This window comes from Diplotaxodon limnothrissa, linkage group LG22, assembly GCF_057381915.1.
Source record: "Diplotaxodon limnothrissa isolate DT_005_m linkage group LG22, D_limnothrissa_male_GT1.1, whole genome shotgun sequence".
In the NCBI taxonomy this organism is placed as follows: domain Eukaryota; kingdom Metazoa; phylum Chordata; class Actinopteri; order Cichliformes; family Cichlidae; genus Diplotaxodon; species Diplotaxodon limnothrissa.
In genome coordinates, this window is record NC_140616.1 from 21,198,501 (window position 1) to 21,218,839 (window position 20,339).

The 20,339-nt window shown below is 42.4% G+C and overlaps 2 protein-coding genes across 2 annotated transcripts in view; one reads left to right on the forward strand and one right to left on the reverse strand.

Annotated features, from left to right (window-relative positions):
• Window positions 1-232: 232 nt before the first annotated feature.
• sgce (sarcoglycan, epsilon) lies at window positions 233-13,110 on the reverse strand. Its single transcript, XM_085346428.1, has 11 exons — window positions 12,982-13,110; window positions 7,492-7,614; window positions 7,135-7,292; window positions 6,619-6,691; window positions 4,664-4,862; window positions 4,003-4,165; window positions 3,683-3,897; window positions 3,187-3,213; window positions 2,569-2,757; window positions 2,193-2,236; window positions 233-973 (listed from the first exon to the last, which is right to left on the reverse strand). The coding sequence occupies exons 1-11, from the start codon at window positions 13,028-13,030 to the stop codon at window positions 957-959; spliced, it is 1,257 nt and encodes a 418-aa protein (XP_085202554.1). The 5' UTR covers window positions 13,031-13,110; the 3' UTR covers window positions 233-956.
• Window positions 13,111-17,200: 4,090 nt separating this feature from the next.
• Window positions 17,201-20,339, forward strand: part of ppp1r9a (protein phosphatase 1, regulatory subunit 9A) — a 63,972-nt gene continuing 60,833 nt past the window's right edge. Inside the window, exon 1 of the mRNA XM_085345925.1 lies at window positions 17,201-18,577. Coding sequence (XP_085202051.1) covers window positions 17,201-18,577 — 1,377 coding nt within the window. The remainder of the gene's footprint in view (window positions 18,578-20,339) is intronic.

Here is a 20,339-nt window from a genome sequence, read left to right on the forward strand (position 1 = left end):
TTTTATTTCAGCTGCCATCAGGTAGAAAACATTAAGTCATCCTCTATTCATTTATGTAATGTGGGTTCACAGCGGTACAATTTGCGCAAAATGCGCAGCTTTCATCTTTCTTTCTGGTTGTTTGGGTTCTGTTCTCAAACTGGGAGCCAAGTAAATGTTTAATTTTTAACCACTCAGCACCTCACTGTACAGATGAGAATGGCATATAGATGTTTCTATTCTCTTTGGTGTGTTAAGTTTACTGATCTGTATGATGGTTTGGGGTTTTTTCTCATCTATTAGTGAACAACCGCGATACAGTAAATTTGGTTAATGTATCGGGCCTTAATTGATCTCTTTGGTTACGTAAAAGCAACAACTATTTATACCCCGTGTAGGGCCTCTTTTGAAATATATTACATGTATTAAAAAAATTGTGATGTCTTTAAAAAAATGTGAAATGTATCCATATTATTTATAAATGCCTTTATTCATTAAGAATTAAGTTGTACATTAAGAATATCTTCATAAAAATGTGCTGTTTTGGCTTCTTTTAGTGGATGGAGTGGGAAGGGGGTGTTTTTTCTTGTTTTCCACTGGGACAGAAAGTTATTTTGAAAGAGTTTATTATCATATGACACATTGAACAAATGTTCTAACACATGGCGACGAAAGCATTTCAATATAAAACACCCTTACGCCCCGAGAGGTCCGCTGGGCAAAGCAGTATGACATACAAACATATTAATCACACTTTAAACATTTAAACGGATATTCCAAAATAGTCTAAGTTATCTTTATAATCGGCTAAGCTCTTCGGGTCTTTTTCACACTCACTAGTCAAGGTGCAAGTGGACGATAAAATTTTCACTGCTAACACATGCAGGTTGGCACAAATTTTAGGACAAAGGAAGAGGGGCAGCTGCAACACTGGTGCTTCTGGTCATAAATTCAGAGCTTCAGCCACCTTTCTCTCCTCAGGAATACCATTTACCTGGAACACAGTGAAAGCAACAGCTGAACCACAGAGACGTGACAAAACTTCCAGAAATCTAACACTAAATACAGATGTAAGCAGCAATGCTTGGGATCCAAGCAGACTGCACACACTTTGTTAATGCTTATTGTTCGCTGGTAACTGATGCATGCTATTGACAACTAGGACTGACAGTTTGTACCCTGCCTGGTCCCTTCCTACAGTAGCTGACTTGCAAGCATAATAATTTTATGCTCTGTCTAATTTAAAGGCCTGCAAAAGCATCACAGTTGCAGTTAGTTGCAGGTGTTAAATAGCTTATTAAAGCATGATTTGACATTTAGCAAAATAAAAATGCCTAACTACAATGAGACACTGCACATCACGGTAGACTGATCATGTTTTGAAGTTTATAACCTCAAGATTAACAAAGTCCACAGATGATGCTCACTTAATTTTTGGACAATTGGTCCAGAATTTCAGAGGAGAAATTAGAATTTTACTTCAGACCACTCTCTCAAGAGTAATGTCTTCTGGATTTTGCAACACAACCATTTTTAGCATGGTGAAATAAATATGGAGAAGATGAAAAATCTGAACATTTACAGTTTTTCCTGCAGCTTCTCTGCTTGGATCCCAAATTATCTCAGCTTTAAATCATGAACAGCCGGCAGCACCTACCTCCAGCCTTCGAAATGTTGACATGACATAGTTATCTTCTTTGTTAGCAGTGAACAGAGAGAGGATTCGGTTAGTGCATCATGCAGCTGATACCCGTGCTCACAGGAGGGCGCTCACACGCCAGCGTCACCATTAGTCGGCTCATGCAGCAGATGATAACGGTGCAGTGATGCAGAAGGAACAGACTAAAGTTATAAGAAACTATGAAGCCAAGTGGTTTTATATGGATTCACATTATTGATGCCAGTATAGTCCAAGAACTGAATTTAGTGAGAAGTAATATAAAGGCAAGTGAATTGTAAGTCATTTTTACTGTGAAGGTGCTTAAACCTTCAGAGGCATGCTTTACTGCACTTGAAGTCCTGATGAACATTCGGCAAGAGAGAGTGTGTTACCAATAGCAGACATCCAGGTATGCTGACTCTATGCTATGAGCTGCTGTTAAACATCTGTCATTTCAAAGAATTCCTGGAAATATACTCCTGACATATGTTCCTGAAAGTTCTAACCATTCAGCTGCTTCATATTACAAGACGGCTGTCTTTAAGATTCTCACCTGATGGCCGCTGCTGTGGTATCGTAATCTGGTTTTGCAGATTCCTGAAATCATAAACAACAATATTATGCCAAAGCATGTTATAAAAATGTTTGGGTTTTTTTTTGTTAGTTTCAAGCCCATTAAGAGAAATCATGGGACAGCTTGAAGCTCTTAAGCTCTAGTTGTACTTTCCAAAGGCCTGACTTGCTTTCTGTAGCTATAGTTGTAAACACCACATAGTTGGAAAATGCTTGAAACAACATGGCATTGTTCCAACTTTTCCATTTAACACCTATAAGCCTCATATCTGCATCTGCTAATGAGTGTGGGCGTATGTGTGGCTGTACTTAGTCATCCATCCGTCTTATGTTTCCCACCAAATCCCTGAACTCACGCCTGTGTCTGCATCAGCGGCATGCTGGTGGTCTCGTAGTTGTCGGGGTGGATGGGTGGAACCACCTCGCCGCTGACTGGGTTGAAGACGGGCAGCGTAGAGAGCGGCCAGGAGATTTCCCTGTTCTTTGACATGCTCCTCAGTTCCTTGGTGGACTTCTGGATGGAGCTGTGGTGAACCAGCTGGATGCTGGAGGAGGGGAGAAGCAGTGAATTCATATTGCAGCACGTTTCTGTGTCATGGGTAGGGGGTTGTCTCATCAAAGCTTAAGTGATGTGCACTCAAGTTTGTGCATGCACAAACAGAACTATAACATCCAACCTCACCTACTGCTGTTCTTTTTTTCTTTTTTGGGGGTTTGTTTTCCATTTGTTTGAATTAAATTTTAGGTGTAATGCTGAGTACATAGTTCTGATAATCCTACAGCTGGTCATTACATTTTTTTCAGCAGCCCACTGAATGAATGGATGCCAATGCCAACGCACGTATGAGCGTATGAATGGACATGAAACAGCCATGAATGACAACATAAATGACCAAAACTGCAAACCAAAAACAGAGGGAGAGGGAACAGAAATAAAATTTAAAAGAAGAACACAGGAGAGGTAAAACACTTACTCTGGTGTTTGCATGTTTCTTTTTTCCCTAGAAACAAAACAAAATGGATGAATTAAATACTAATATTAATAGGTAAAGCAACATCTGCACACAAGTGAATGAATGGATTGTTGGATAAAGACAAGGTGGACATGATGTGGAACACTGAGTGAAAAAATAAAAAGGGGAGGGGAGGCACACGTCTATCCCAGCCTGTAAACGATGGATGAGGATGACTGATCATCCATGTTGTGGCTATGCTTCAAAACATCAAGATGCAGATGACAAGAGTCAGAGAGACCCGAGACAAACAGTGATGAGGAACTTAACTACTGCATGGTAATGACAAGCTGCAGTTAAAGTCCAGATTTCCATTCTTTTTCAGTTATCCTACAGCTAACTGAGCTTTTCAGGCTTATTTTTGTTGTCTCTCATATGGTTCTCGTACACTTTTGGCTGCTTATTGGGGTATTTGGTGCAAAATTTGCATAGAAATGTTAAGACCGAGCACACTTACACCCCTTCCCGCCTGCAGCACATAGTGTAGCCAAGGATGAAGAAGAGAACTAGCGCCACGGCGGAGGGAACAGCCAACGTGACGAGGAAGTCGGAAAAGTAGTCCCGGCTTTTCAGAGACTCAGACGGGGGTTTGTACTCCCCGAATTCGGGCAGGATCCCTGTTCCGGGTTCGGGACGTGTAACGTAAACTGGGACTACTTTGTTGATGTCAACCTTAAAAGAAAAAAAAAAAACAAAGACATAAAGATCAATTAGAGGTTGCATACTTTTAGTGCATTTTAAGGCATTTTTAGTGAATTTGTTGGAACGCATCCTCACCAGAGAAATCTTACACCAGTCGATGTGAAACTGAGCTCGGAACTTCTTGTCACAGCTGATGACGGGCTCCATCTCCTGACTGCAGCGCAGCTGGTTATGTGGGCTTTCCACCTCCCGCAGGCACGACGAGAAGGGAACATCAGCACCGACCATCACATAGACGCTAGAGGAGAGAAGAGAAGAAGAAGATGGAGTCTAATTTTACAAGTTTATGCTGAGGTTTGTAATAATCAAGTGTTCTCTCCTGCTGAGTGCTCTGCTAGAGCTAGCTTTCAAGTTCCAGCGTAAATCTTTGATGAACAACTTATGGCAGCTCATGTTGGCTATTCCCATCTGAGTTAAAGGAACTGACAGCATATCGGTGTAGACGGCTACGTGCTTTCATCTAATTTACAGAAAACTGAGGATCCCCAAAGCCCCAATTAAATTAATGTTAACATAATGTGAGTGGGCTGAAAATACTGTTGATTTGTTTGATTTAGAGAGGTGAAGAGGTCACTCATGGAGAGATTTGGCACAGACGAGCAGAACCGAGTAGAGCTAAATCTTATCCTTGAATCCTTGTAAAGGAAAATATGTAAGTAGGGGATTACTTAAAAAAAAAAAAAATCACAAATGTTTTCTGTTTCTGCTCAGATGAGACCCACGTCCAGATCCTCACCCTTCTTTTAAGTTGTTAATAGGTAGCGGCACCCGGCCACCGCGGTCCAGTGCCGATGTAATGTTGATGGCATTCAGCCGCTCGGGCTGCCAAACGTTCTTCACCGCTCCCAGGAAGTCTCCCAGCACCTCACTGGCCAGCATCTCCTCCACATTCATATTTTTGATGTAGAACTCTGCTTGGTAAGGCAGGGGGAACTCTGTGCATAGAGACAAAGACACAGTCAGAGAGACAGAGAGAAAGACTTAAAGAGGTTAAAGGCAGCAGGCTGAGGTAACAGTAGCTGACACTGATTTTTACCAGTCTGTCCACCGGACACTGCTTTGCCTGCGCTGCCTTGTTATGACTCTGCTTCCTTCGGGGGCCAGATGGCAGATGACATCACAGCACAGGGAGAGTGATGTTACATTAGCAGTTTGAACAGCTGCTGAGCGTTCCCCCTGACTCAGTTCATACTGTACTGCCTGTACTGTGATGGGTCAATATGGCAGTGAGCAAATCTACAGAAGCGCAGGTGCAGAGATGCTCTCCACAGCAATACAATGAAAACTCAAACTGAGGTAGGATTGTGTGGGGTTTTCACCATGACTGACTGAAGTGGACACTTCACTAGAACTATACAGTCCTTCAAGTATCCTTTCAAGACATTATGATCTTATTAGGGCTGCCACAAACGATTAGTTTGATAGTCAACTAGTCACCGATTATTTTTGCGATTAATCGACTAATCAGATCATCCATTGGACGTACCAGCATGCATCTGCTCTTATATAACTATCATTAGCTTACAGCGTTAAGTGTTTAAGGTATGTGCTAACTAAAAATAAAGACAAGATGATAGTTTATTAAATTTTAATGAAATTTGCAGATTGTTTCGGTGAAGTTTAATAAACTCCTTGCTATCTAAAATATAACAGGACACCGGAGTATATTCTCAAGCATCTCACACTTCTGATAATCAGTTGTCTGCTTGACGTTTATTCAGCTGTGTAAAAACTATAACTTTAATATCAGCCAAACCGATTTACTCAGGAACAAATAAAATACTAAAAAAAGCCAAACAATAACATTTGTAAGTTATCTAAGTGACTTATATATGTTTAACCTGAGTAGCGAAAGATGGCGGTGGGTTTGAAAACTATTTGCCGGGTGTCCGGTGTTCTCACGGGCTCTAGTGAGCCCTGCCCCCGGCTAGCTATCGAGCTAGTGGGTAACTGACGTCTCCGAAAACGTCAGAGCGCTTTTGCAAATATGTGGCGTCTTGATAAACTGAGCAGATATTTGAGGTTTACACAGCTACATTCTCGCCTGAAAATATGCTAAACGTTTATTTTGTGACCCAGAAAGAATAATAAGAGTAATATTAAAACTAACTAGCTGCCGCCATTGTTGGAAACTGAGCTGGGCTGCGCTATGAATTCTGGGACACAGCTTCTTCTTCTTCGGGCTTTAGCGGCACCTGGCATCCTAGTACATGCAGTGCTGCCATCTTCTGTTTCAGTCCGTTATTACACTTTTAAATCCTACTACTTATTCCTGCGTCTTTTGGGATCTTACAAAGCTTCAAACGACGCATTGACTATTAAATCAGTCGTCGACGATTTTGATAGTCGACGTAATTGTGACTGGTCGACTAATCGTGGCAGCCCTAGATCGTATCACATAACCTTCATCTGCAGATTTTGACAAGTTGACATGAAATTGACTTATCTTATTAAAGCTTCAGAACAGCTACTCAGTGCAGTGATGTTACTTTATCGTCTGCTGTATTTACATTCCAAGACCAACGATGAACTTTTGGTTATGCTTGATAAAAGTAATCAAAGACAACATTTTCTCTTAAGGGAAGCTCATTACACAGTCCAAGTACTGAGTGTGCTTCCAGGATTTAATCAGCGAAGCTGCGCAATCTGATCTCAGTTTGCTCTAAGCTCTTATGTACAAGTTCTTCTTACCTTCTGCAGCCTTGATGTTTATGACCAAGTTGTGCCGCGCTGTCTCAAAAGTGCGCCTGTTATAGGCAGTAATCTGTAGGACACAGAGGTGAAAGTTTAAGCCCAGATCAGTCCAGCTTATAAGGCAGCAGTTCTCCAGACAAGGCTGAGCTCGATACACGACCCGGGTTCTGTACCCAGCTGAGGCGCCGTTGAACACTTTAAGCCTTTTGGGAAAAGAATTTGTACAGTAGCTTATGGGAAAGCATAACAAGTATAAAGGAATTTAAGTCTAGCATCTGTAAGAGTAACATAGTACTACGTCGCTTCCAAACACATATGCAAATCAGCTGGGCTCAGTGAAATAAATTCCAACTCATCCTTGGACTACAACTTGACAGATTTCATTGAATGTTTTAAATTTACTTAAGACTTTTGGCACAAAAACAAGCAGTCACTTTCCATAGTTGAAATAAGCAGCAGCACAAATTACTTAATCTCCACTCTTTTCACTTTGAAAGCAGTCCAACCACCCACCTCTATGACAGTGGGCTTGCCAATGTGCTCTGCAGTGGGAGAACCATAGAGCACTCCGTCACTATGTGGGGTCCTTTGGATATATCGTAGCCAGCCCGGCCTGTCGGGGTAGCCCTTCAGGTTGGTGTTGAAAGTGATCGGATCGTTGCTGGGGTCACCTGCAGACAGAGCAGAGGAACAGTAAGGGGGCCAATAACGTGCGTTATGAAATAAGCAGCGCTCTATGGAGTTTATATGCAATCACCACCTCTACAAATGCTTCAGATGTATTTAGATATTCAGATATATTGATGATATACTATACAAACATGATAATAACATGTTTTTGATCACAGTGTGAATGTGACAGCGTTATACCTGATTTTGGGTAAGGAGGAAACTCTCCTTTGAAATACTCCCTCTCCAGAACGTGGACGAACAACACGCCTGCAGACGGGTAGACATTACGGTCTGCGTGCGACCTCGACAGGATGGTGACCACTGAAACACACATTTTAAAGACAACAGAAGTAAGCAGAACATTTCCTGTATGCGTACTATTCATCAATAAAGTGGACCTTGGTGCTTTTTCATATTTTGGTACACACAATAAACACTATGTCCAAATGTTTTTGTGTAGACTGTCATATCTATTTTATTTATAGCCTTAACCAATTTAAAGTCCACTTTAATGTCCTGCCAGCAACAGCAAATGGAAAAAAAGAGAAAATGTTAAACTAGTTTAAACGTGAAATCAATAAGTGTTTGCGGTGATCTATTCTATCTGTTTCTCTTGCCTGGCATCTGCATTCTTGTAAAGGTAGAAGCATTCACTTCCCACAAACGTCAACAAGTGTGAAGAGAAAAACTCAGATTATTGCTCAGACAGACTACAGCTCTGTAAATAAGAGGCGCTTGACAAAACCAGTTAAAGAAAGGGAAAGCGTCTGAGGTACTGTGAGTGAAAGCAGCAGTAATGACAGTCACTCATATTGTACAGAGTTCTTTTAACGCCCTCCCCCCCACTTGATCTCCATTGTGCTGTCTTTTTAGCCCCTGCTCCGTTTCAAACACAAACATTTAGTCTTTATTTGTGAAGGGCATCAGTAGGGAAATGGTAGCCCCTTAACAAAAATTTACACAATGTAAGACCGGGGGTGATTTACCCATTTCTCTCCCTCTCTCTCTCCCTCCTTTTGTGTCTTTCTCTTTCATTACTTCCTCCTCTCTTGCTTCATCTTTTTTTGCTTGTGTACAGCACGGCTTTTTTTTTAGCACAGTTTTCTTTTTTTCCCTCTCTCGCTCTCTCTTTCCGTTCTCGATTTTTGCCTTCTCTGTGCCACAGTGGGTGGGAACTCAATTTTTAATCACCATGGGAGACTGAGGCCGAGTGTATGAGGAAGAAGAAGAGGGGGAGGAGGGCTTGCAAAGACGAAGGAAGGGAGACTGGACTGGAGATCTGTGCTATGAAGTGCCAGAGAGGGAGAGAGAGAGGGGGTTTGAACTGTTCTTGCCCGTGGACATACAACTCCAGACACATTAAGCAACTAGGTAAAAGCCTGGGTAAAGTCTCTATGTACATATGTGCCTTCCCACGGGCAAAGAGTGGCTGGTTTTCCCAAGTTTTACAACCCTTTCTAATCTGCTAATCAACCCAGCATTTTCTATCATTAGCATCATAATATTAAGTACTCTTCTCCTTCTACACTGAACACAGGCTGACTTTCAAGGAGAATGCACTGAAGAGAGTAATATCAGGATTTACATTTTAATTCATGTCAATGAGAAGGGGAAGTGAGCATTAGATGCAGTTAATTAATAAACCCTCAGCATCTACAAGTACACCAGTGAGACACTGCAACTCTAAAGACATAAAACAGTCCCACATGTATGTTAAACCCTCCTACAGCTGTGGTCAGTGACAGAGATGCTGAACTGACCATGTGTCTACAGCCCCCAAGGGCTCAGTCACGGCAAGATACAATCAATAGCATTTAGCGGCTGCTAAATGTGGTGTTAGATGAACAACCTGAGGTCGTATCCACCACATCTCTTTTCAAGAAAACCACCTGGGCATGACTAATCTGTGCGATGGCTCTTCTCACCGCAACCGCTGCACCCATCGCATTAGGATCTGGGTTAGTCTGAGACCAAAAATAAACCATCATTCAGTCTCAGCAGACCGCTTACTCGCTGATGACTTCGGTCGATCCTCAAAGCTGAATGCACGCCCTCGGATTCTATTATGTGACACATTGGGCCTCATTAATTCTCCGCCACACAAAGGACCACTTTCAGACCATGCCGGTCAAGGTCAAATCCTGGCTACACTGCTTTAGTCCGAGCCCAAAACTGGATGTGCTGTGAACATTTGCAAGAGATTCGGAGATGGGAGATGTAGGACATTCGAACAGCCTCAAGAAAAAACGAAGTGTTTTAACCTACTGATATTAAACCTTTTCATCCAACAACAAAGATTTAGGGATGAAGACAATTTTATTTTTTAGTCAGTGAAGCTTAAGTATGTTTCAATGCAGCAGCTTCCACTTATGGCTCAGCCAGTGTAAGTAGAGATCACTAACTAAGCTACACCGAGGATTTGCTAATAGCATCAGATCTGCTTATTTGCAGCAGGATGACTTTCTGCCAGGCCTTCTCGAGTTGATGACCAGCAGCACTTCCACCGTACACCAATACATCACCAATTTAAGGTTAATGGTAAACTGTCCACTGCATAATAACCCAGCAGTTTCAGTTGGAGGACAAAGGTAGTGAGGCAAGATGTGCATGACAACACATATAAGAAGCTAGATTTCCCCAACAACAGAAATGTTGCACTACCGTCTATATTCTCTATGAATTGCTTAAAATCATTCAAACACTGCTTTTTAATTTTTTAACCCACATGCCATCATACCATAGTAGATGCTTGACAGGCCTTAGGGGTGGTGGAAATAACTAACCAACTTTATGATTTTCTGGGCTGACCTTAGACTGGGATAATGTCACGACTGACATTGGATTAGTTAAAAATGCCATTGGCAACGTGAAGAAAAGTAAACCTCCCTCCTTCAATTGGCTCCAGCTAACTGAGGCCTCAAACTAGATGAGAGACAACAGAAGGATGTCCTTTAGTTCTGCTGAGTCAGCTTCATGTGCACATGTAGTCTGGGTCATGAGGAATGCATGTGCTCCTTTGGTGTTTAGCGGGGAAGCCCAGAAAACAAGGATCGCTACTGTTGTAGTATTCTGCCAACAGAGTCTGAGAATCGACCTGTTCTCAGACATGGAAGTGAAAGTCGCTGCTGGTGTCACAACAAGCAGAAGTCAACGGATAAAGACAAGGGCGGGCAAGAAACCACCGGTTCCATCCTCTCGCGCTCAATAAATGTAAGTAAATAAAAAATGTATCTACAGTGCTCATTAGCTTTAAAACAGTGCTGCAAAGTATCGACATCACGTTAAGCAGAATAAATATTGCTTTCTGTAATAGTTAATGATTTAGGAGGAATTCTAATTCTAGCAAGGACAAGGTTTAGATGACGTTCAAATTCATTAAAGTGCAGCTACAGCAGAAGAAAGTGGGCCAAGTCTGGGGGCCAGCAGACAACTCAAAACAATAATGCCAGTATTAATGGGGAACCAGCTGAGCGTGTCACTGTGTTATGACCGAGGGGAAGGGGACAGCGGGTCAACACATGACGTGCACCACTGCACACACCCACTTACCGTCTCTGGACACGGTTGCTCTCTGCTTCAAGGCCACGGATTGCTCCACACGGACATTTCTCCCGTGTAAAGCGCTGTGTTTCGTGTCATAGGCATGCACAGTGCAAACTACTGGATCAATGGATAAAAGCATGAATGGAACAAGTTTCTTTTTTTTTTAGCAGCAATTTAAACAACAACACCCAGTTTTTAAAGCACTCTGACAAAAATCTGATTCAGTCTGTTGCACCCGTCCAACATTAATTAAAGCCTGTTGTCATAGTTATTGTTTTAGAGGAGTTTGAAATGTTTTCTAAAATATTAACGTAGGCGTTTTTCACAAAATGTTAAAACCAATCTAGACAAAGTGCAAAACAAAATGTAAGCATATTGACTTGACAACAAATACTGCACTACAGACTGCCGCATTTATATCAAGCAATTTGCCAGGCTGAATTTAATGTGGCTTGTTGGAGAGGTGGCATATGGTCAGAGAAGAAGCCACTAGATTTCAGTGCAGATCCTGACACTATCTTGAAAATTGCACAACAGGACACTAGCCTTTGTGAAGGATTAGCTCTCAGTTTGAAAGCCCTTCCGCTTTCAAACTCAATAGCACTTCTCTATTTATGAGTATTAGGTCTCTGTGTATAAAGCTATAGTGTGTTTTGACTGTGGAGTAAAATATCCCACTCTCTTCATGTTAGTTAACACTATAGTAACAGTGCTGTGAATGGGCCCCTTAATTTTGACGTTTTATCAAAGCCTGAAAAAACAAACTGGTCAACAAGTGTTTTGCTACTGGGATTCTTTTGCCTGCACTTTAACAAATTCTACTTGCTATTTTCCAAATCTGAAAACTGTTTTCATGTGGAATGTCTCATTTCCTTGTTTTAGTTATAATATCGCAAGTATTTGACAACTAGAGACAACTGGACTGAAAAGATTTGGTTTCAAGAAAAGTGAAGCCAAAATTAAGGAAGGTGTTTTTGTCTGTCCTGAAATCCATCAACTGGTGCTTGAGGATGGGTTCAAAAGGAAGCAAGCATGGGAAGCATTCATCCAGGTTGTTAAGAATTTTCTATTACATTACATTCTCATCCTGACAAAATCCATGTGATGTTGTCGGTAAAAATCCTCCCTCTCTTTTTCAATGCTTTCGCCTTTCATAACTACATGGGAATCTGCCCGGCCCGGGACCCACCACCAGTCCCCTCTGAGTGCTTTCCCAAACCGCAGTCTCAATACATGCTCATGCCATGTGCCATTACCCTGACATATGCCCCGTGGCAGCTGGGACAGGCTGGATGGATGGATATTAAAATTGTCATCATCAGGGTTAAAAAAAAAAAAAAAAAGCAAAATAAAGAGCTGGTCTTAAGTTCCCAGTAGCAAAAAGAATGACGTATATATGCAGACCAGTGTTATAGCAGTAAACTGGGGCACTGAGATGACATTATCCATTACTCAGCACTTCTTTTGATAACTAATTGTTATCAAAAAGCACTTTTTAACAACATTTGCTGATTCCAGGCTATACTGATATGGAAATCTAATGTATATGTTTCTTTTAAGATTGTAACCACAATAATATCTCAGGCTTAGGTCAGTGATTGAACCTTACATCTTTCATGGAGGTGGGACTCATTGCAGAGACTGTATAGGCTATTAGTACCTAATAAAGTGGCAGCTATGAGTGTGCAGACTTTTAGGAGCAGTGTATTGAAATAAACGAACCTATTCCCTACATTAAATTTTGGATAACCTGAGCTGCTAAACTATCAGGAGCTAGGTAATTAGGCATTCATAACACACCTGTTCTACATAAACCAGGCCTGCGCTAAGAGGGGGAAAAGGCTGAAATAACGACCGACAAGAAACACAGCTAGCAAGAGAAACGTTGTTACTAACAGCTGGAAATGTAAGGTACCGTAGAGAACACAATTTGTCACTAAGTGCACTGTGAAAACCCATAACGTGTAACGGTCTAGCTGTCAAATTGGTAGCCATTTTTTCCTCTTGTCTCCTCCTCAGCCTCTTGGAAAAAAAAATGCTCAACGGCAGCTAGCTAACTGGCTAGCTAACTAGCTCGGATACTTCACCAGAGCCGAACCGTTTTCAAAGATGTCGGGATATTTCCCGAGTTCAGTCGATACGTACCCGTACCAAGCCATACCGCGACAGCTGCGGCGGACATGGTGCAAATCATCTCCCCGAATCTTTACATTAAACAGGACCGCTTTGTCTAATCGCCACTGGGTTTGACAGCCATAATAATAAGCATCCTGCAGCATTCCTCCCTCCGCCTCCTCCTGCCTTCACTGGAAAACACAGCAGGACCGCTCATTGGCTGAACATCTGGATGGAAAAACATGGTAAAACATGATGGGAATCGGAATATAGGAGCGCCACGCCTTTACCAAATGTTTCTGTGTGATGCTCTCGGAACGGTTAGATTATATCTGGCTGCTTGCAAGGAGTGGCCGCCTCTGTGTGCGTGTGTGTGCTTTGCTGTTTATCTGTCTGCTTCTTGTATTCAGACTGATGGGATTTGTCATAATAAAGCATTCCTCCCACTAAAAGTCACAGTTTTTAGTGTTTTGGGGGGGTTGATTTATTCTTGGATCAGGACTTGCAAACACAGATACACCCTCTTAAAAACATGCAAGTCACCTCAGCAGTGCTTGACCTCCTGTGCACAGCTGTAAGCAGCAGAGGCATGTTTGGAAAGTCCTGCTCCAATCTGTCCAGCCTCCCCCCCTGCAGAGACAGTCCAAGCAGACAGATGGTCATGTTTTGGCCCCCTTGGCTCCCAATCACATCTACTAAAGGAGCCTTAATTCAACCCCCCGCTTCCCTTGATGTCAGCTCCCACTGAGAGGGCACTTTGATATTGCAGAATAGCCTCCTAATTCTGGCTAACATACTAGCAGTGGTCACTGGGATGCTTCTTGATTGATAAATTCGTATTTGTGACTGGATTCTTGGCTTTCTCAGTGGCGATAGACATGATGCCATCCATCCTCTGTGTTCTGCAGTTCCTGGCTGTTTTCTTCTTCCACCCTCCCCTTTTATCCCCTTAAGATTATTTTTAGGTTGCTTAGCAACATCTTCTCATAGCCAGTGTTTGGACTGGGTATGAATGTATCACAACAACCACTATAGGTCTGTGGATGTACGATGATGCTTAGAAATGGAGGAAAGCGCAGAATTTGTGACTTGGAGAGAAGCTAAGGCCCCAGTGTGTCTAATTTGATACGGACTTAGACTGATTTCTGTCCAATCCGGTTCTTTTTGGTAGCAGTGAACATCAGTTTAAATTGTAATTGTCCTCAATTGGCTTGTTTTGAACAGTGGGGTGGGGGGGGGGGGGGGGGGGGGGGAATGCAAAATCCTCTCGTCAGCAGTGGTGGGTGTTTAGTAAATGTATGCACTGCATAGACTGTGTTTCTTGCAGTAATGCCAAAGCATAAGACTTGTTTTTAATGCACTTTCTAAATTCAAAACTGATGTAGGCCTATTGAAAATTCATCTGAAGTGTGAAGTGTCCCAAATCAACTTATAACAGTTCATGTTCTAATCTGCGACTCACATTTGTATTAACCGAGTATGGTTTGGTTAAATGTTGACTGAACAAGCAAATGTTTTTCCTCAGAAGGCCTCATCCAAATTCGCACACAGCTTGTGCTTTCATAAAGTTAGAAGAAACAATGCCGTCTATTATAACATAACAACAGCAATTATGTAACTTGGTGCTGTTTGTAAAAATAATCACACATTTGGATGTTTACAAAGCTTCCTTTTCTCTAGCGCTTCATCACATGAATTAAGTCCTGTGCTTTTGGTGGGGTCTGTTGACTGAATGCAACCCAGGCAGATAGTTTTTCTTTTTTTTTTTTACTCTGATCTTCTTTAATGGGGCTTAAAAAAATGAATGCTCAGGAATTAATTGAGGAGAGAGACGACTAACTAAAGAGATCATTGCAATTTTAATGTAGTTCCTCATGGTGGATGTGTGAGATGGCGCTCAGAGCTGTTTGATTAAACTGCCCCCTTATACATTTCTCCAGTCAGACTTAAAAGCTGCATGTGTATTTATAGTAATACAAGCGATGGACAAAACAGTTTAAGGGTTTCTTCAAATTCTGCCATCAGACTGAACTTTGAGTGAAATCCAACTTTACTTGTTTTTGTTTGTTTGTTTGTTTCTCTAAACTTAAACCAGGTAAACTCCTCAAGGCCACTTTCTGGTCCTCGAACCACATTTTGGAAACCCTTATTTGAACGCGCATCACACAGTCAGAGTGGTCCTTGACCCTCTCTACCCCACCCAAATCCCATTGATGAACCAGCGAAGTTACAGTTGCTGTGTGTTGGTATTTATGCCAGACTGCAGCTCGCTGAAACCCCCTCCGCGCAGCAGATTATCGGACCAAACCATTGCTGCGCTTCAGGTTTTAACACCTGTCACATGAGGCTTTACATTCGCAAATCGCCGGCTATCGCTGCAGCTAAGCGAGTTCAGTTTGCCACACTGCAGACGGACATCGGACTCTGCCGTCCTGCAAATGCTGCCACAGTGCAGCTCTCAGTGAGATGAGCTTCCCAAATTGCACCGACACCCCCATTGTGCGACTGGCAGCATCACCCACTGCCTGCAATGCAATGGCGTTATAGCGGCTCTAGTTATGTCCAAACGTTTCTAGTGGCGATTCCGCTCCGGGCTGGCTTTTTACGGGCTCGGAATAGAAATGTTATTTTCGATAGCTTTTGCAAGCAGACCATCCGCATTTCTCGCAAGTTTCCCCTCTGGATTACAGTTTATGTGTGCGGCGCGTCCAGCGAAGCCGGAGCCATGAATGTAAGTCTGACTCTTTTGTTTTTGTAACAGTGAAGCAACCTCGATGTTATCTGAGGTTAACTTGTGTTTATTTTGCAATTATTGAGAAAGGTTAGAGGTTGATGTCGCGGAAATTTGCAGTTGGAAGAATGTAAATAAATACGCGTGAAACGGTGTCAGAAGGGGGGGAACCTGAGCTGTCATGTACTGTGCGGTGTGGCTGATGTGCGCCTGTTTGTCTGATCCCACTGACACCGATCCCAATGTTCACAAGCCTCAATTTATATTTCACCTCTCACGTTATCGTCCTCATTATCTTCCTGCGTAAAATCCTCAGAGGGTGCAAAGCACAAGATGATCCCCAAGTTCAGATTAATTATTGTTGTTGTTAATATTTTTAACGCAAGCATTTCACATAGGTGTTAACACTGAGCTGCAAGAGTCCAGCATAGTGAATATTAAATACTGAGCCAGGACGTTTAGTTTTCAGGCACCGCTGCTGTTGCTGATGCATCTATAGCATCCAGGCTGCGGGTTACAGCACAACTTAGGTTAATGGATTCTGTGTCCCAGATGGACCTTATTTTTTTATTTAATAATGTATTTTTATCCCAGCTTTACTGTGTCATGTTTCATTTCACTCTCTGTGGCGTGCATTTCCAAAAAGGATTAAACATTAACGGATGTAGGTGTATATTTAACTCCTACCAGCCGACTACCCTGCTCTAACCCTGTATTATTGCAAATGTGGGCCTTTCATTAAATGTTTCTTTTTTTTTCTATTGGATGGTATCAACACACATGGTTGAGTGCATCCAGCAACATTTTTTTTCAGCTTGGGAGCTGACATTTATAAGCCACAACCATAATGTCAGTTATGGTTTAGAGAGTTGAAGGATGTCTTAGTGTACAAGGGTCACAGCTTCATATGAAAACAGAGGGTGGGGGAGATAACGGAAAGAGAGCAAGAAAAGAAGAAGGAAACAACCATGTTTCCTAGAGCATAGCACCATTTTAAACAAAAAGAAGCACAAATCAAAGGATTTATTATCTAAGAGGGTTAGCAGCGCAGCTCTTCCGTGATGCTAAACACAGCATCTTTGGAGGCCCTTTAGAGTCCGATTGGCTTTTATCACTGCAGTAGTTCTCTTGTACTGAGAGCTTTTACTGCACGCATAAGTATCTGTAATTCGTTTTGCCCTCATGTGTCTGAAGAGTGGTGCTGATGGTAAAAATGACTTTTTTCATGCTTTTTAACCATCATTCTGATCATGAAGCTCCACTGACAAAAGGAGGCACTTTGACTCCATATGGTATTGTGAGCCTGTTTAAACAGTTATCTGTCTTCACTCGACAAAACCATTTTTCTATCTTTATAACATCTCCTTTCATCTTTACAGGTATGAATGGGCCTAACGGAACTATAACAACAGCTGGATCAGACCGAGTGGCACTACTAGTAGAACAAGATACCTCACTTCGGTGCTCTAATGCGGCCAAGGCAATGCTGACATCTCCTCTGAATCCAAAGGCATCATCATGCTGAAAACGGAGGCCTCGGGGGAGAGGACCAGCCTCCGGAGTGCCTCCCCCCACCGTAACGCCTACCGGGCTGAGTTTCAGGCACTCAAGAAGGCCTTTGACCAGCCTCGGCTCGATGGAGACTCAAAGCCCAAAGACCTCGAACGGGTGAAACAACCGAGGGGACGCCAGTATGGCACACACGTCAGTCGCATTAAGGACATGTTCATGCAAATGGGGTCAGAGAATGCAGCTGCTAAGACTAGGGGTCGTGATGAATCCTCACCACAAAAGCTGGTGAAGCCCACAAACTTCGTCAATAAGGCTGATGGATCAGTGATAAAACTTCAGCATTCCTCATCAGCAGAAAGGATTGGAGGTGCCGGGGCAAAGTTTTCCGAAACCAGAAAGCTATTTGAACAACAGTCACGCGACCAGTCCCAATCACCAGTCTTTCCCTACGGCCGTGATAAAAGGGGTTCCCATGAGCACCTCGATGACTGGCGAGGGGCGAGGTCCAACCGAGGCAGTACAGACTCCTTGGATTCTCTGTGCTCCAGGACAGAGGCATCCTCCCCAACTGTCAGCCAACTCAGTGCTGTTTTTGAAAACGCTGACCACCACAACCAGGGGGTTTCATATAGAGGAGTCAGCAGACGAGCCCTCTACTCACCTGACGGATTCCAGCGCCATGGCGGAGACGTCAGTGAGGATGATTCTCTTCGACAATCTCCAGTTCGTGGAACCTACCGGAACAGGATAGGGGGCAAGTTACCCACATCCTCGTCTTCGGAGGACCTCCTGAGCCCGAGTCCTGGAGTAGAGATTTCAGAGCGCAAACAAGATGCTCCACAAAAGGAAGAAACCCAAGACAAAGCTGGAGAGGCTACAGTGGGAGAAGGACAGCGTTTTTCTGGTGCTTCCACCAATGGAAACCAGATTAATGGTTCTTGTGAAGAAGAGGAGAAACCGCAGGACACAACAAAACAAACTGAGGATCTAGGAACCTCCAAATCCTCGAAACCTACACATGGTGCTGTAATTACAAACAAAGCTTTAGAGGATACCACTCACGAGTTGCTGCCGACCACCAGGGAAAGCCAAGAGGACAGAGATGCTTCAAAGGAAGAAAAATCTTCCAAGGACCAGCTGGACGAGCCTGATGAGGAATACACTGGGAATGAGCGGGTGATTTTTAACGCAGATGGGGACGCCTGTTACCAGGGTTGGGGGGAAAGTTGCACGGATCCCGAGGATGACCTCTACGGTGACGATGACGAGGACATCGTCTACGACCCGGGGTCCGATCTGACAGAGATTCCTGGTCTGGCGGAAGAAAACAAAGAGGACATCCCTCCGAAGAGGAAGATTCGCTTCAGCAGTGCTCCTATTACAGTAAGCCGAATGCTGCACAAAAGTGTTGTGAAAGCCGAAATTGTGTAAACACATTTGAACGCAATCCGGCATAAAAGCATTTGTGCAGTGCTTATCAAAAGTAGGTTAAAACAACAGAGAGCTAATAGTTTAGAGTATTCAGAGCTTTCTTTTTATGGCCTTGTATTTATAGTTACCACTGAACTACTCTTTGTGGTTAGCTTTGTTGTTTGAACACATGAGGTTCATGAGGTTATGCAAACATGACAAATGACATGACCCTAGTTGACTTTTTTCATTTGGCATTTTCTTCCTTTAGTGTATACTGAGTTAGGTAAAATATCACATTATTGGATGCTATAGGTGTTGAAGGTTGTGGCCATTTTGTGATGCTAGGGTCAAAGCATTTGATGTTCATGAGCACAACATCTATGCATGTGTTAGTCATGCTGGTTCTGCACCCACACAATTTTCACACAAGATACTGTGTTTGTTTTTTGTTTTTTTATCGTTCGGAGCCTCTTTGCTCGGGGAGTTGTTTGTGAAACTATGGAGTCTTCACATATCTGTGAAATGCTCTGTATATTCAGCACACAGTGGACCCGTAGTGTCTGTATTTGTGTATGTGTGGTTTTGGTTAACCTTGATGTGTTATGCAAGGTTACAGTAGACATAGCTAAAGATTACATGCATTTTTACCATTGATCCCACTCTGCTTTCACAGTGGATAGAATTATAGAAAATCTCGTTTTTGCTAATGGAAAATGGTTATTGTTTCTGTAGACAGTGACTTCTTCTCCAGTAAATACAGTTATCTGTACTATGGTATTTGTTTCATCTGCAGTGGAGAATTTTGCTGTTTTCAGTATTGAGTTGGGCACAATGCAGCCAGTGTTGCTTGTGGATTGGGGAGCTGGATTTGGGAGATTATGGAAAATATTTTTCCTTCTTTATCCTCAAGTATTTAGAATCAATTAGCAATGTGGCTTTTGTTACCAGTTTGATCTTCTTAATTCAATTTGTCATACAAATATATATATATTCATATTTTAAGCTTTCTTAAAAACTCACAGTCATGATTGAGAGATTTAAGTTCTTGTATGTAAATCTAACTCAAGCTAATGCAAACAATCCACAGGTTTATAACCACGTTATAATGAACCAGAACAATTAGTCCAGTTATTCTGTGGAGAAAAACGTGATGTTAGCTCACTAATTACCGTGTGCTGTCTCTGAAAAGTTGGTCCTTTTGCTCTTTTCTCTTCTTTCCTCTCAGGTTTCATCACACATGCAAGCATTTCCATGATGGAAATTAATTTAAATTAAAATAATATGATAATAGGTTTATATTTAATTATTATGTATATATGTGTGTGTGTGTGTGTGTGTGTGTGTGTGTGTGTGTGTGTGTGTGTGTGTGTGTGTGTGTGTGTGTGTGTGTGTGAGAAGAAAAAAATGGCATTGCTTTTTTCAACTTGCACTTTCACTAACCAGTAAGTAACGAGTAAATAGAGTAAATACATTAAACAGCTTGTTCTCGTATTCAGGTTGAAGAGGCGTAGATTATGCACTGTTGTTGGCTTTAACTTCAAGGCTTCTGTTTCCCGTGAAAAGGACTGACGCTCATTCATCATATGGAATATTCAAGAGAGAAGCTGCCCCCTACCCCACAAAGACGCACACACACAATTAAACATGCGCCCCTCCCACTTTTCCATCGTACGCCCCACCTCCTCTCAGTACACGAGAAACAAACAGCGTTCTGTCTTTTGTTCATCTCTCT

What these genes read in the sequence shown, in the direction of transcription:
- sgce (XM_085346428.1), bottom strand. Translation starts at nt 13,030, where the DNA reads ATGATTTGCACCATGTCCGCCGCAGCTGTCGCGGTATGGCTTGGTACG. An exon ending in AAACATCAAGGCTGCAGAAG is followed by an intron (nt 4,863 to 6,618) that starts GTAAGAAGAACT and finishes CTCTATGCACAG; the next exon opens with AGTTCCCCCTGCCTTACCAA. An exon ending in CCGCTGATGCAGACACAGGC is followed by an intron (nt 2,237 to 2,568) that starts GTGAGTTCAGGG and finishes TTATGATTTCAG; the next exon opens with GAATCTGCAAAACCAGATTA.